Genomic DNA, 14,854 nt, shown 5'->3' with positions numbered 1-14,854 from the left:
AGAAATCAATCTAAAGATTAAAGAAGAAATTGAACGGTTGATTAAAGCTAAATTTATTCGAACCGCACATTATGTTGAATGGGTTTCGAATATTGTTCCCCTGATAAAGAAAAATGGGAAATTAAGGGTATGCATTGATTTTAGAGATTTGAATAATACTACTCCGAAAGATGAGTATTTTATGCCAATCGTAGATATGTTAATCGATTCTACAGTGGGAAATGAAATTCTAAGTTTTATGGATGGTTATTCAGGATATAACTAGATCATTTTAGAACTCCAAAACTGCCTTTCGTTGTTGACGATGAGAATTTATCGTTGATCTAGAATTTCAAATTATAAAATTCCATCGTTGAAAGTATAGTCTAGACCAACAATGAATTCTCAAGATCAAATGTTAAATTCAATACAAAATAACCGATATCAAGAGTAATTCAACCTTGGGTCGTTCTCCCTAGGAATTGCAATTAGGTGTCATATTATTGGCTATGAAGGAGAGAGCATGGGAAATTGGGAATGAAAGCAAGAGAGCAAGAAATGTAAATAGCAAGAATTGAAACAAGCATGCAAGGAATTGAAAATAAAACAATTAAAGGACACTTGGCAAGAAGTGGGTAATCTAGGTTTCCTATCCTAGTTATGGACCACAAACATAGCAATTGTGTGGAATCAATCCAAATCAATCAATCCTCCTTGAGAATTAGTCAAAAGACGTAATTGATCTCAATCCATAAGTCCTAGTCAACTCACTAATTACTTAGTGAAAGACTAGCGTCAATGGAAACCAAATCAATTAACTAATCTCACACAATGCGGAATGGACATCCACAACTCAATTCCACCCAAACACCCAATTTCTCAACCAAGAGTGTGAAAACTAAACATGCAAGAAATTAAATGAAAGCAAGTAAAAGTCAAAGCAATAAAATGCAAGGAAAGGAAACTTCAAAAGCAAGAAACCTCTTGGCAAGTAATTGAAGGCTAAGGCTACCTATCCTAGTCATTGACCACAAACACATGATGATTATGAAGAGTTAATCCTACTTAGTCAACCTTACATCGAAGATAAGTCAAATAGGCATAGTTGATTCCAATCCCTAAGTTCTATGTCAACACTAAGGGGTCACATAGAGTCAAGGGAGACCAAATCAACTAACTCCTCTAATATATCAAACAAAAATGGACATCAATGACTCAAGGATCACCAAAGTCATCAATTTCAAGCCAAGAGTGAGGAAAAACTAAAGGAAAACTAAGCCAATCATTTTATCAAACACTTGGTGTGCATGAGAATAAAATAATATTAAAATGTATTAAAATAAATTCTAAAGCTACCAAAGTAAGAAAATAACAATAACAACTAAAGAAAGTAATAAATGACATGGAAACATAAATTTGCATTAATTGAAAGTAAAATGTAACAAGAGTGTCATAAAATATAAATTGACAAAATAAAGTAAATAACAAGAGAAATGAAGAAGAACAAGAAGGAATAACAATAAATGGCAAGGAAAAGTAAATAAAAACAAGAATTAAAAGTAGAAATTTCAAGAAATTAAACTAAAGAACCCTAATTCTAGAGAGAGGGGTGGAGCTTCTCTCTCTAGAAAACTATACTAAAACATGATAAAAGCTAACCCTAATTGCCCCCTTCATCCTTCTTCAATTTGGCCTTAAATAGCTTCAAAAAATGAGTTAGATTGGGTTTTGGGGCCCAAAAATCACTGCCAGCGAGTTGCAATTAATGAGGTCAGGTGCAGGGACCTGTGCGGACGCACAGATGTGTGCGTCCGCACACATGCTGAATCCTGACTTGTGCGTACGCACAAGTACTTGTGCGTACACACACTTAGACTTATGTCCACTATAGCAAATTGCATATCATTTTGAAGCCCCGAACGTTAGCTTTCCAATGCCGCTGAAACCGCCTCATTTGGACATCTGTAGCTCAAGTTATGACCAATTTAGTACAGAGAGGTCAGAGCTGGCAGCTTTCCAAATCCTTCATTTCTTGAATTCTTCCCTTTTGCATGCTCTTTTCCTCACTTCTTCAACCCATACTTGCCTTGGAAACCTGAAAATCACTTAACAAATACATCAAGGCACCAAATGGGATTAAAGTGAATAAAATTGACTAAATTAAGCACAAAAGAGCATGTTTTCACTTTCAAGAACAATTTAGGAAGAAATCTTAAAAGCATGCTATTTAGGTGAATAAATGTGGGTTTACGTGATAGAATCCACTTAAATCAAACCAAAATATATCATAAAATATGGATTCATCAGTTGTCCCGGGGAATTAGGCACTTATGAATGGGTGGTTATGCCTTTCGATTTGAAAAATGCTGGTGCAACTTACCAGCGAGCAATGAAAGGGAAGTTTTGTGTGTAGGCGAATGAAAGGATGATGATTGGAGGAGACCCATTGCTGAATATTTAAAAAATTCCAGCATCTCAGTCGATAGAAAGGTAAAATTGTAAGCAATAAATTTTGTCTTGATAGTTGATGAGTTTTAGCAGCAAGCGCAGCTTGGTTGGTTAGAGAGACATGTTCAATGATAAAAGTTTATGTTGGAGAGTGATGGGTGTGCTCCTTTGTTAAGTCAACTACCTGTGTCCCAGTCGGAATTGGAAAAGTGACTTGGAGAGGCTGAACAGACTCTGTGGCTTGGATTGATGAGTGAGACGTGGTTTGTCCTAGGTCTTGTTGTTATTGTTGATGTGGCTAATTAGGTGCCAGAGATAAGGTGATTTATTGAGCAGCAGTAACGGGCTGAAATGCAAGGTACAATAAGTCAAGATTTATTTTGGCTAAATCGAAATATATGTAAAAATGACATATGGTTACCGGAATGGGTCTTGTCCTTCTAATCAATTGAGAGCCTGAATTTGAATCGATTGTATCCTCTTACTGTGAGGAGGCAGCAAGGATATTCTGAATAGATGGCTCGCTTTCATCAGAACTTTCACTCGACAGTTGCAACTGTAACTAAAGAAAGATTGAAATTAAAAAAGTTGCAAGTGAATGTGATTATCGAAAAATCTCAGTTAAAGAATGAGCGTATGAATATAGTTACCTTCCTAGAAGTCTTCGAAGGCGTTCGTCGACTTTTCCTTAGTGGTTGGCGTGAAGAAGCTGTAGCTTCAGCTTTTCTTTTCTAAGTTTTCCTTGGAGAACGCTCAGCAGCAGGGACCGCTTGGACAACAGAGCGCTTAATCTCTTCCAGGGTGCGACTGTACTTAGAGTAGTAAGCAGTCCACCAATCGAAGCAAGATTTTGTGATGTAAGAGCTTCGATCGTAAACAAGGTGATTGTAGCTCTCTTTTTATTTTTGATTTTTCGAAAGGCAGAGATCAAGTTCTTTCTTTGAGGCCAAAGTAATATGGCAAAATGGCCTGCTGTTTCTAGGGAAAGGAGTCGGGATGGCTTGTGAGAAGCCAAGTTGCCTGGCTGTGTAATGAGGGGCATACAGAGTTACCTTGAAATGTTCTTTTTTATGTTGAGGTAGCCCTGTAGGAATTACCTGTACAGCCAGTAAATTTGCCCAACTCCTGTTAGCAAACTCATTTTCTTCAGTATCGTTGGGGAAGAGGAGGCGTTCAAGCCAAGCAGGACCACAATTTCGACGCAAAAAGGGGTGAAATTGAGGTCCTCACTGTGGAAGTCTTTGCAAGAATAAAAAAGAGAAAAGACAGCCCAAAATCGGTCTTCATCCGATTGTTCTTTTGGGAAATTTGGCTTGAAATTAGCCAATCGGAAGCCTTCGATGTGTTGTTTGTCTGTAGCACCACCGCTAGGCTTTGTTATATACTTTTCAAAAATAGCATTGAGCCATAGTTGAAGAAGCCAGAGAGGACCACCTGTACTGATTAAATAGTTGTTTCGAAGACAATTGACAAACTGGCCAAGTTCTTCAAAAATGTGTCTTAGACGAAGCTTGGCCAAGTTAAAGTTGTTCCCTTCATGAAGTAGAGTGGCAAGAGGGAGGAAAAACTTTGACATTTGAACACTTCGAGAGTAGAAGATGATTACATTTAGCCAGTAGAACAGAAAGGCTACATGTTCATCATCTGTAATGGCAGTGCCCTCTGCTCCCATGTGATGAGCAATAAAGTCACTGTAAGAAGTTGTGGGGGCAATGTTGTACTGATGCCTAGGCTGCATGTCAGAGGTGAAGTCTGGAGGACTAATCGGGAGTCCTGTAATAGCAGCCACATCTAGCAGTGACATACCAATTATTCCACAAGGAAGGTGGAAATTATTGGTAGTCTTGTTCTAGAAAAAGGTCACGGCTCTGATCATCCAAGGGAGCGTCGAAGGAGAAAAGTGAGAAAGTCTCAAAAGATCTTGAATCCCGAGAGCCCCCCAAGCAGCGCTCTTCGATGGGGCAAGACGTTCATACCAGGTTGTGAAGTCAGTTCCTCGAGGAGTGATCTTAGGGTTGTTCTGAAAGGATTTTTGGTTGGTGAAAAAGGAGATATCAAGGTCTTGATTGGTCAACAAGTCTTCACCTTGAGCACTGGGGAAGAAAAAGAGTTTTTTGTTTGCCCTTTCCAGATTCTCGATGGGACCAATGAAACAATGGATGTCTTCACCCACAGTAAAGGGAATAAGGATTCTAGGATCGTTAATTTGAAGTTGTGGGTCATCGATAACTTCATCATTGACTTGATTCAAAATGTGAAGAGTTGGAGGAGTCAGTGGATGTACCATGGAGCCTTTGCCTTTGTCTTGTGCATCGACGTGAGATGAGGAAGCAGCCATTGAAGAGCAAAGAAGAATGAAGATTGAAGAGTAAAAGTTGTAAAAGAAAGATGAATACAAGAGAAATTTAGGAAACAAGGGTTCGAGAAAGTTGAACAAAGATGGAAGTGTCGAATTTAAAGGGAGTTTCACTGTAGCCGTTATTACAGAGAAATTCAAAGAGAAAGGATGTAACTTTGTGAAGAAGGCGAAGTGGTGGAGAGAAAAAGAGCAAGTCGTGGGAAACGTGTCAAACGGGTCAGAATTAATGGAGAAGGTAAATGGTAATTATGATTAGTTAAAGTGATTGAAAACTGAATTATGATTAAGTGTTTCATCTTCCAATGAGTGGTTTCGAAAGTAAACACATTAATCCTAGGGGACAATTTGTTGGTCGAGAAATACTTTCGAAAGGATAAGCTAATTCGAAATGCTGGAGAGATGTTAAGAAGGGAGCAGAAATCGAAACACGTACTAGTGTTAAATGGAAGTTATCTGACGTGTACTCAATTTTGATACCTTAGAGAATCAGGAAAATAATTCGAATAGAGAATTGAATGGCGCTTTCGAAATGGAGAATTGAGCGGTTACACAGAGAAGGAAATTGAAGGCTTTTCTCTGAGTTGGAAATTTATTGGTAACGTTCATTACAAAAGAGTGGGAACAGTTACCAATAAATGCGCATACAAGGCAGCATTGTGCAATTAAGGATCAGTTACAGATTTGGGTTATAAATATTAGTAAGTTTTAGGAAATAAAGGTTAGAACTTTTCTTCAGAAATACACTCAAGCACACTCACATCCCCAGCGAATTTCTGAGTCTGCATTCGAGTTCAATTTCTGTAGGGTTCCTTCCATTGTCTTTAAATTTCCATTTACACTTTCTGTAAAAATTTACTTTTCCTGTCCAATTTATCTTTCAAGCAATGTTTGATTTCTTTGTCCAATTTACATTTCAGCATCTTTAATTTCTATGTCAAAAGTCCTTTGATTCAGTCGAAGGCATTTTACTGCTTTGTTTAAATTCAATGCAAACCATTTCGATTTCAGTCAATTTACTTTTCGAATCTTTTCTTTTACACTTCTTTTATCTTTTGGCACTTTTCGAACTTATTTTCCATTTTAATACTCGTCTGATTCGAGAACCTTTGATGCACTTATAGAATTGGTACCTGCAAAAGAGGAGTAGGTTTTGCTCCCAGACCATTAGAATCGAACCACCATCGATTTGTTAAAAATCGACAAAACACAAGTGTCTCATTCTTTTAGCATTTTATTGATATTTCATAATCTTGTATAACCAATAAATTATGAACACAATCAATAAGGTCTTTTTGGCTTTGAAAATTACTCTTAACACTCAAGTCTGAGCATGACATTGGCTTCTGTTGTTTTTTTCTTCCAATATACCTGCCTCCAAGCTAATTAGCTCATTAATATCATATATATCTTGTTCATGGAAATTCTCCATAAAACATCTACATTAAAGATTTGTGATTAAAACAAAAATAATTTGCACATTTGTTAAAAATAAGGTGAATTCTATCATGTAGAAGAGAGATTCTTTCTATATGTATAGAAATTTGTTGTTATTCTCTTAGTAGAACTAGTGTCTAGAGAGAGAGAGTACAATTAAATCTATAGTGGAAGATAAAAGCCGATCTTGGTGCAGTGTATGGACCCCACTGCAGTGGGTGAATTAAAATATTTAATGATGTAAAGTTGTTAAACGTGTGATTAGTTATTAATTATGAATGATAATGATGGGTTGATTTTTGGTTTTTTTTTTCTTAAATAGAGATAAGTTTCTGGGCCAAGCCATGTTTTTTTCTGGATTTGGGTCTTAATTGATTTTTTTTATGAAAAACAAAAATAATAAATATAGTATTTTGTGGATTTGGGGTTATTTAAATATGTTTTGTTTAAAATCATTAGGATCCGATAGAAAAGGTGGAGTTATTCCTCCTCACCATTTGGACCCTCGTCTCCAGTTTTTAAGTTCTTCTCAGACCGTCAGAAACCTAGCCATCAGCCCCTCCACACTACCTCCATTCCTCATGCCGTCATTGTGGTTGATTTTCAGTCGAAGTGCATCGTCTTCTCATTGCCAAACTCGACATGCCTGTTAGGGTTTATGGTTGCTCTTATACGATTTCATCTCAGTCAATTGGAATCAGGCTGCTCTGTATTCATGATTTGATAGCATGGTCGCCGTGGCCTGTGGCGCTCAGCTAGTCTCCTTCACACTTTGCCCAGATTTCTTAGATCAAATAGGTACATACATTCCCAAAATCATCCGCTTATTATTCTTCTGAAACCAAACAAAAATAATATGATTTTTAATTGCCATCATGATTGTTGTTGTTGTTGTTACGAGATGCTATATGCAATATGATAGTGGCTTTGACTAGTACACAGTATGTATTGAGTGAGTATTGGCGATGAATAAAATCAAATAATGATGATGACTAAGGCAAGGTGTGTCGGTTCTTCAAACATGATGGGTGGTAGGATGAACGGATCTAAAAGTTTTGATATGTGAAGGTTGAACTTTATACACAGTTTTTAATGATTATTTTGTTATTTTTCATTATATAAAAGTAATTTATGCATGATACATAATTAGTAAATTATTTTTTTTAAAGATTATATTAATATATATAGAAAAAATATTGAACATTTTTCAATAATTTTGTTTTTATACGAAAATTATATAGTACTCTATAAAATTATAAGATACCAATACTTTTATGATATGCTTAATTAAAAAGTTGCTATATATCTTTTTATTTAAGATCAGTTCTTTTAAAAATTTTAAAAACTTGAAAATAATTTATAAATTATCAATTATCTTAAAGGTATTGGTACTGTTATAGAATATAAAATACAACTGTAAAAATAAAGCTATAGTTAAAATAAGTTATAAAAAAAATAAGGTAAAAAATTTCTTTTTGACAATATAAAACCAAAAGAAAATTTGATATTTTTTACAGAAAAAGAATGTCTAAAATAAACCATATGATCATTAAAATAGAATAATGTAAGTAATTATAATCATGGAAATAAGTATATGGAAATAACTTAAAAAAAAACGTAAAGACTTAAGTGTATGATATGAAATTGATTAAGTAAAAATATCAGTGAAAAATAATTAAAGCTTAAACCTATCACATTATTAAAGATAATGATGTATGAAATGATTAAATATTTTTTATTTTATCCATTACATATATGATATATATATATATATATATATATATATATATATATATATATATATATATATATATATATATATATATATATATATATATATATATATATTTCTTCAAAATCTTGAAGGGGCCAAGGCCACTACTTGCCACCCCTAGATTTGTCCCTGGCGGGTAAGGTGTCTCATAGTTTCAATTGCTTTGTATGCTTAAATTCCAATGCTGTCTTTTCTTAGTTTTCCCCACTATATATATGTAGGTCTTTTTCCATCATCCTTTCATCTAAATTCTAACTACACACAATAATTCTCTATTAATATTCAACATCATGTCAAGAATGAAATTTAATTTATTTATATACTATTATTCGATGAAAACTTAGCTAATATCCAATAACAGTTTAAAAAAATATTTTTTTAGAATATTGAAGAACCTTTTATTCTATGTTTTAATTTTTTGACATTAATAAATGTTTCATGTGTAAAAAAACTTGATGGATATTTTTAGAATATAAGAAAAATGTTATTCTAATTTATCTTTTAGTTGGATTAATTGTCTCTAATGAATTAGAGGATTTAGTTTGTGTTGTTTGTTATTAGAATAAACCTACTGAATGAGTATGCCAGATTGCAACTTGAAATGTTGGATAATATCATTTTTGGTATAGACTATTCAAATAAACCAAGTGAAATGAGTATATTAGATTTCAATTTGAAACATTGGTTAACAGGAATGTTGGTTTTCGGGTGTCAGCAATTTTTGGTAGAAGTGCGGGTTTTATTTGAAAAGTCTTTCTGGTTCCATTGAATAATTGATAAAATTGATTTCAAATCCACTTATGTTGTATCGGATGGCTTGTTGGTGTATAGTGAATTGTTGTTGACAATGTCGTTAATTGAAATTGATTTTCACAGATGAAATCTTGCAACGTCGAGGATGCAGATGTGCACGGCATATTAAATGATAAGAATGGAGAGCATGGGTGTAATGAGGATTTTGACGATGCATGTGATGTCGGTGCCGTAGACATTGTATTTGATGAGGATGCATCAGACTACGGTAATGTTATCGGATTGAATGACCAGCAGATAATGAGAAAGGTGTTTCGGAGTGAGAAACGTGCCTATGAATTTTATTGTAAATTTGGGAGATGCCATGGATTCGGTGTGCGCAAGGGGATTATGGTAAGGATGACGATGAAAATTTGATACGAAGAAGGTTCTTTTGCAATACGGCAAGATTAAGGGATGAAAAATACCTTCATAAATTGGATAGACAAAGGGGTTCCCGGCTTGAAACACAGACTAATTGTATGGCAAAGTTGTCGATTTACCTAGATAGGGAAAACTCAGTACGGAAGGTTCGGAAAGTTATCTTGGAGCATAATCATGAGTTGACACCGCGAGTAATGGTGCACATGATTCCAAAATTTCGTCAGATGTCAAATGCTGCAAAGGCACACATAGATGGCATGCATGGGTATGGTATACCTATGTCTAAGATTCTTGGCTACATGGCTGGGATTGCCGGAGGGTATTCTTTGTTGGGCTTTATGAAAAAAGATGCATATAACTACATCGACAAGATGAGTCATTCAAAGATTGCTGATGGTGACTCGAATGCTGCCAATGTATACCTAGAGGGAAAGGCGGCAGCCGATCCAATGGCAATGGCTAGGTATAACTTAACAGATGATGGTATGTTAGCGAATATGTTCTGGGTAGATGGAATTAGTAGAGTCGACTACCAGTACTTCGGAGACGTTGTTGCTTTCGACTCGACATACAAAAAGAATAAATACAATAGACCTTTGGTGATATTTTCTGGCTCAAACAACAACAAACAAACTACGATATTTGGTTTTGGATTGGTTCTAAATGAAACTATTACATCATACACATGGATGCTGGAGAATTTGTTGGAGGTTATGTGTAATAAACCTCCGTCCGTTGTCGTAACCGATGGGGACGAAGCAATGATTGCAGCAGTGAAAAAGGTTTTTCCTGAAGCCACCCACCGGTTGTGTGCATGGAATTTGTAGAAGAATGTTACTTTAAATGGAAGTGAGCAAATGTTTCGTGAAATATTCTGTAAGTGATTATATGCGGACATGGAGGTTAACGAGTTTGAGTTCCAATGGGATCAAGCTGCTGACGAGTATGGTTTGCACAAAAAATGTTGGGCAACGTAGATGTATAAGAAGAGGCACATGTGGGAAAGTGCATACCTACGCGGAAAGTTTTGTGCTGGATACCGAACCACATCTAGGTGTGAGGGGATAAATTCTCATGTCAAGAAATTCCTAACCTCGAGATACAGTATTGTGGACCTTGTGCAAAATCCGGAGTTGGTAGTCCGTGAATACCGTAACAATGAGTTGGTTGCACAGTACACTTCAATGTACAGTACTCCATTCCTCACAACATGTCTAGATCCTATTGAGAAGTGTGTTGCGGCTGTCTACACTAGAGCAATATTTATGCAAGTTAAGAGAGAGATTGATGGTGTAGAAGGCCTTAATTTTGTGAGCAAAAGGAGGGTTTCAACGACAATGGTCTACACTACCAAAGAATATGGTCATCCTGGTCAGAACGTAGTGACCTTATTTGACAATAACTCATTAAAATTTGAATGTCGATGTCGATTTTGGGAGAAGGAAGGATTTTCGTGTAAGCACATGTTTTTCGTAATGAAGCATGAGAATTTGAAGGATATTCCAAGCCGTTTGATTTTGAAGCCATGGAGGAGAGATGCCAAGGCTATTGATGAGTACGAAGAAAGAAGTAACAAGAGCTTAAGTGAGAGAGGTTTTCTATTATGCCATGGGGCACTCCACGCTGCATTGCAATGGATGTTGTATCTTGGATCGAAAAATCATTCAGTTTTCAAATCTGCCATGGATGGAATTCGCAATCTTTGTAGCCAACTTGAGGAGCTGTTGGGACAAGCCACTAGGGGAAAAAAGACACATGTTGAACAACATGTTAGAGATCCTATCGTTGTAAAAACTAAAGGAGCCCCCCGCTCAAGAGGACAAAAGGGAAAAAAGAGGAGATGTACCAACTACAAGAAGATTGGCCACAATAAATGAAGATGTCTTCAACGGAACACCAGTTTCTTAAAAGGGGGTAGTGAAGATGATGAAGAAGACGAGGAATCAGTTGTAAGACTAACCGATGACAAGGTTAGTTGTCATGATTAATTTGCTGTTTGATAATAATGGTCAATGTTATTATTGTTGTCTTTATGTGTTTCTAAGATAGATATGCATAAATAGAAAATACGTGCAACACTAGCTTAAGACAAGGTTAGTTCTTGGTATTTCTGACATGTTTTGAATAAGACATTTAACAATTAATCTCTTGTCTAATATTAAGATTCAAGATTATTGTACAATTTTTTTTCTGTTTTTGAGAAAGATATTTATAAATACCAGAAAAGTGTAATACTACCTTTCTAAGAAGGTTAGTTCTTGATATTTTTGTCATTTTATGCATGAGGTATTTAATGGTTAAATTCTTGTTCGAAACTTTATTCAAGGTTATTGTTCTTGTCTTTATTTGTTTCTAAAAAATATTTTTATATATACTAAATAATGATGAATGTGTGGTAGACGGATTAGTTAACATGGGTGGACATGTTGACAGGTTTTAACAGGAAAAGGGCATTTACGAAGGAGTAAGAGGAGGGCCGTTGCACAGGTCAAACAGGATAATGTCAACCCAAATGAAATTGTAGCCGCTGTGTCGACGGAGCCTATAATCGGAACTGCCCAAAGCGAGAATGTAATTTCGTGGCCTGATGTAGGCAGTTCCCATTACCATGCGCTAGTAGGTCATCTTTTATGCAGTTCATGTTGCAAGAGTTGTGCCGTTTGTTTGTTCATTTTTATGGATTTATAATAGTTGATTTATGTCATCATTTCACAGGTCCTGGAGCTTCTACAATCACTGAAAAAAGGGACATAACTCCATCTGTCACATAAAGGTTAGCTCATGCATGGGTATATTGTTGTTAAATAGGCCTAATTGTAATTCCTTTCAATTCGTATGATGAAGTAGACTGGTTTTACTTGTAGCATACTATGTTTCTTAAACAGTTTGAGGTTTTGTTCTCAGAGAGCTAGCTGTTGTGCGCCAGTGAGAGTCAGTAACTGTTGCAGAAGTATTTTCATTATCATTCAGGACTAGTACGTTATTTTATTGTATGGACCTTATCTATAGTGCTTCATTTAGTAGTACTTTCATTATACATTATTTTTCTTTTCGGAACGATTGATTGGGATCAGGGACGGATCCAAGATTGCAAGTAATGGCCTTGGCCCATTCAAAATTTTAAAGAAGTATATATATCAGATATGTGATTGATAAAATAACAAATATTTAGTGATTTCATATGTAATTATTCTTAATAATGTGATAGGTTTAAGCTTTAATTATTTCTTTTACTGGTATTGTTACTTAATCAATTTTATATCATACACTCTAGTCTTTACTTTTTTTTTTAAAATTAATTTCAGTATACTTATTTCTATGAATATAATTACTTATATTATTTTATTTTAATGATCATATTGTCTATTTTAGATATTGTTTTCTTGTAAAAAATACCAAATTTTCTCACGAACTTATATTGTAAAAAAGAACATTTTTTCCTTATTTTTCATGATAATTTATTTCAACTATGATTTTATTTTTAGCGTTGTATTTTATATTCTATAAGAACTCCAGTACCGTTGAGATAATTAAATTATTTAATAATTAAATGAATTTTTTAAATTCTTTTAAAAGAACAAATAATAATTAAAAAGATATGTAACAACTTCTTAGCTAAACATACTGTAAAGGTATTAGTATCCTATAATTTTATAGAGTACTATATAATTCTTGTATCAAAAACAAAATTATTGAAAAAAAGTTCTATATTTTTTTTATATATATTGATAAAATCTAAAAAAAAGAGCAATTCACTAATTACATATCATGCATATATTACTTTTATATAATGAAAAATAACAAAACAATAATTAAAAAATTTGTATAAAATTCGGCCCTGCATATCTAAATTTGTAGATTCATCCCTGATTGGAGTTGCAAATTACTTCTACTCTACCAATTAATAAAATTCTATGGAACCCCTTCGGGATTTAAATTTAGTTGCAATAAAAAACTTATATTAGCATAGTATAAAATTCTTCACAAAAACAAAACCCATGTTTATGATCAGTAGAAGCACATGAATGCGTCACTAACTGCCTAGATTCATGATCTTTTACTGATCATGCGAAAACACCATGTAGCAAGGCCTTTCCCAGCCATTACAAACCCTAACAAGTTTAATTTTTGTAAAACACCACCATACTTGTGACCAAAATAACGTAAACATGCTAACACAAAAAAGGGTCATGGGAATGCCATTCGAACTCCAGTAATCATATAGTCAAGCTCTGGCTGCTGTTGCTTGTGACGGTAGTAACTGCAACAACAGGTTTCTTAGAGGACTTGCCTCCATCCTTTGTAGAATTCTGGTCAATGTTGTCCCAATAATCAATTGCAAGTTTCACAACTTTATCTCTCTTTTTGTTAGCTTTTGAGAAGAATATGTCTAATGCTAACCTCATCCTTGTGAGATCATTAACTTCCTACGGTGACATCATGTAATACATAAATTTAGAGTAACATAGAGTACAACAAGATAAGAATCTGAATACCATGGGACAACTAATATAATGTCTTCGAGCCTCACATTTGATTAAGAGATATATACTTACAAAATGAGCACACATCCTAGATCATTTCTGGAACAGATAAAATAAATGTCTATTTATATATTGTTTTTGTCAAGTAACTCTTACCTCTAGATCATATGAACTGCAAAGGTGGGATAACTGCATCCATTGAGCCACAAAAACACCATAGTCTCTTTTTCATTGGCATGAGAAAACATAGGTTTAACACAATATAATGTGGAATCATGTCAACTAAAATTTACACACAAGTTAATAGCTCTTATGATTTATCCCGTTGTTGGCTGACAAGTGGTTCTCTCAGGTGGAAGTTGGACACCAGTGGCAGAATACTCACTTCCTTTTGATAAAATTTTTTCTTATCTTTTAACATTGTTTTCAAGAAGAGTGCCTATACAGAGATCTATATAATTAATCAATGTAATTTATACATTTATTTGTACACCTATTTATACATATAAGCATATATATTTTATTTATGTTTGAAAAATAAAGCAATGCTGTTACAACCATATTTAATTTTGGAATATCATTATAAATGTCTTCAGTAAAATACAAGAATAATTTAAGCTAGAGATATCTATACCACATAATCCGTAATTTGGAGTCTGCCAGTATGCTCCTTAGAGCATTTTGTCGAGTCCAGATAAATCAAGTCCTCATTCGGGATATCAACGATCATTAAATACCAGTGCCTCTCCAGGTTGAGCGAAACATAGATCTGTATTAGAAAATCCACACTTGGCAATGATGAGAATCATAGTACACAACAGGGGATGAATAGAATTCCATTAGGGCAGAACAAACCTTTGTAATATCATCAACCCATTCCATGTAACGAGTACGAATAAATTCCAACGTTTCTTTATAGTAAATAGTAGGGTTAAGGGCTAATTGCTGGACCAGACAATTCAAAACACCAGAAGTTAAACATAAGCTAGGTGGAATGATTTACAGAGCAGTTCCAAATAAACCAATGGGAAACATTTCTTCACTGCAAAAGTTGTCGGCAGCCACCAGATTGGCTCCTGACGTTCCACTGTTAGAGCTTTTGCGAGCAAGTTCAGCACCTGTCAATGAAGGGAAAAAATTGGTGAAACTAAGTTTCGGGAGATTAATTTGACAAACTACATGAAAACAATAATTCGACTA

At 34.7% G+C, this 14,854-nt stretch overlaps 2 protein-coding genes across 2 annotated transcripts; both read left to right on the top strand.

Moving 5' to 3' along the window:
- Positions 1-8,646: 8,646 nt before the first annotated feature.
- On the top strand, positions 8,647-9,997 carry LOC112763365 (protein FAR1-RELATED SEQUENCE 5-like). Its single transcript, XM_025809056.1, has 3 exons — positions 8,647-8,730; positions 8,871-9,140; positions 9,260-9,997. The coding sequence occupies exons 1-3, from the start codon at positions 8,647-8,649 to the stop codon at positions 9,995-9,997; spliced, it is 1,092 nt and encodes a 363-aa protein (XP_025664841.1).
- Positions 9,998-10,147: 150 nt separating this feature from the next.
- Positions 10,148-11,924, top strand: LOC112763364 (protein FAR1-RELATED SEQUENCE 9-like). The gene is made up of 3 exons (XM_025809055.1): positions 10,148-10,957; positions 11,604-11,786; positions 11,886-11,924. Exons 1-3 carry the CDS (start codon positions 10,148-10,150, stop codon positions 11,922-11,924), a joined length of 1,032 nt encoding a protein of 343 aa, XP_025664840.1.
- Positions 11,925-14,854: the final 2,930 nt, after the last annotated feature.

The sequence above is a fragment of the Arachis hypogaea genome, chromosome 17, assembly GCF_003086295.3.
Source record: "Arachis hypogaea cultivar Tifrunner chromosome 17, arahy.Tifrunner.gnm2.J5K5, whole genome shotgun sequence".
NCBI lineage: Eukaryota > Viridiplantae > Streptophyta > Magnoliopsida > Fabales > Fabaceae > Arachis > Arachis hypogaea.
This window is presented reverse-complemented; position numbering and strand designations above follow the sequence as displayed.

What these genes read in the sequence shown, in the direction of transcription:
- LOC112763364 (XM_025809055.1), top strand. Translation starts at nt 10,148, where the DNA reads ATGTATAAGAAGAGGCACATGTGGGAAAGTGCATACCTACGCGGAAAG. An exon ending in ATGTTAGAGATCCTATCGTT is followed by an intron (nt 10,958 to 11,603) that starts GTAAAAACTAAA and finishes ACATGTTGACAG; the next exon opens with GTTTTAACAGGAAAAGGGCA. An exon ending in GTTCCCATTACCATGCGCTA is followed by an intron (nt 11,787 to 11,885) that starts GTAGGTCATCTT and finishes ATCATTTCACAG; the next exon opens with GTCCTGGAGCTTCTACAATC.
- LOC112763365 (XM_025809056.1), top strand. Translation starts at nt 8,647, where the DNA reads ATGAGTATATTAGATTTCAATTTGAAACATTGGTTAACAGGAATGTTG. An exon ending in AATTTTTGGTAGAAGTGCGG is followed by an intron (nt 8,731 to 8,870) that starts GTTTTATTTGAA and finishes TGATTTTCACAG; the next exon opens with ATGAAATCTTGCAACGTCGA. An exon ending in GTGTGCGCAAGGGGATTATG is followed by an intron (nt 9,141 to 9,259) that starts GTAAGGATGACG and finishes CTTGAAACACAG; the next exon opens with ACTAATTGTATGGCAAAGTT.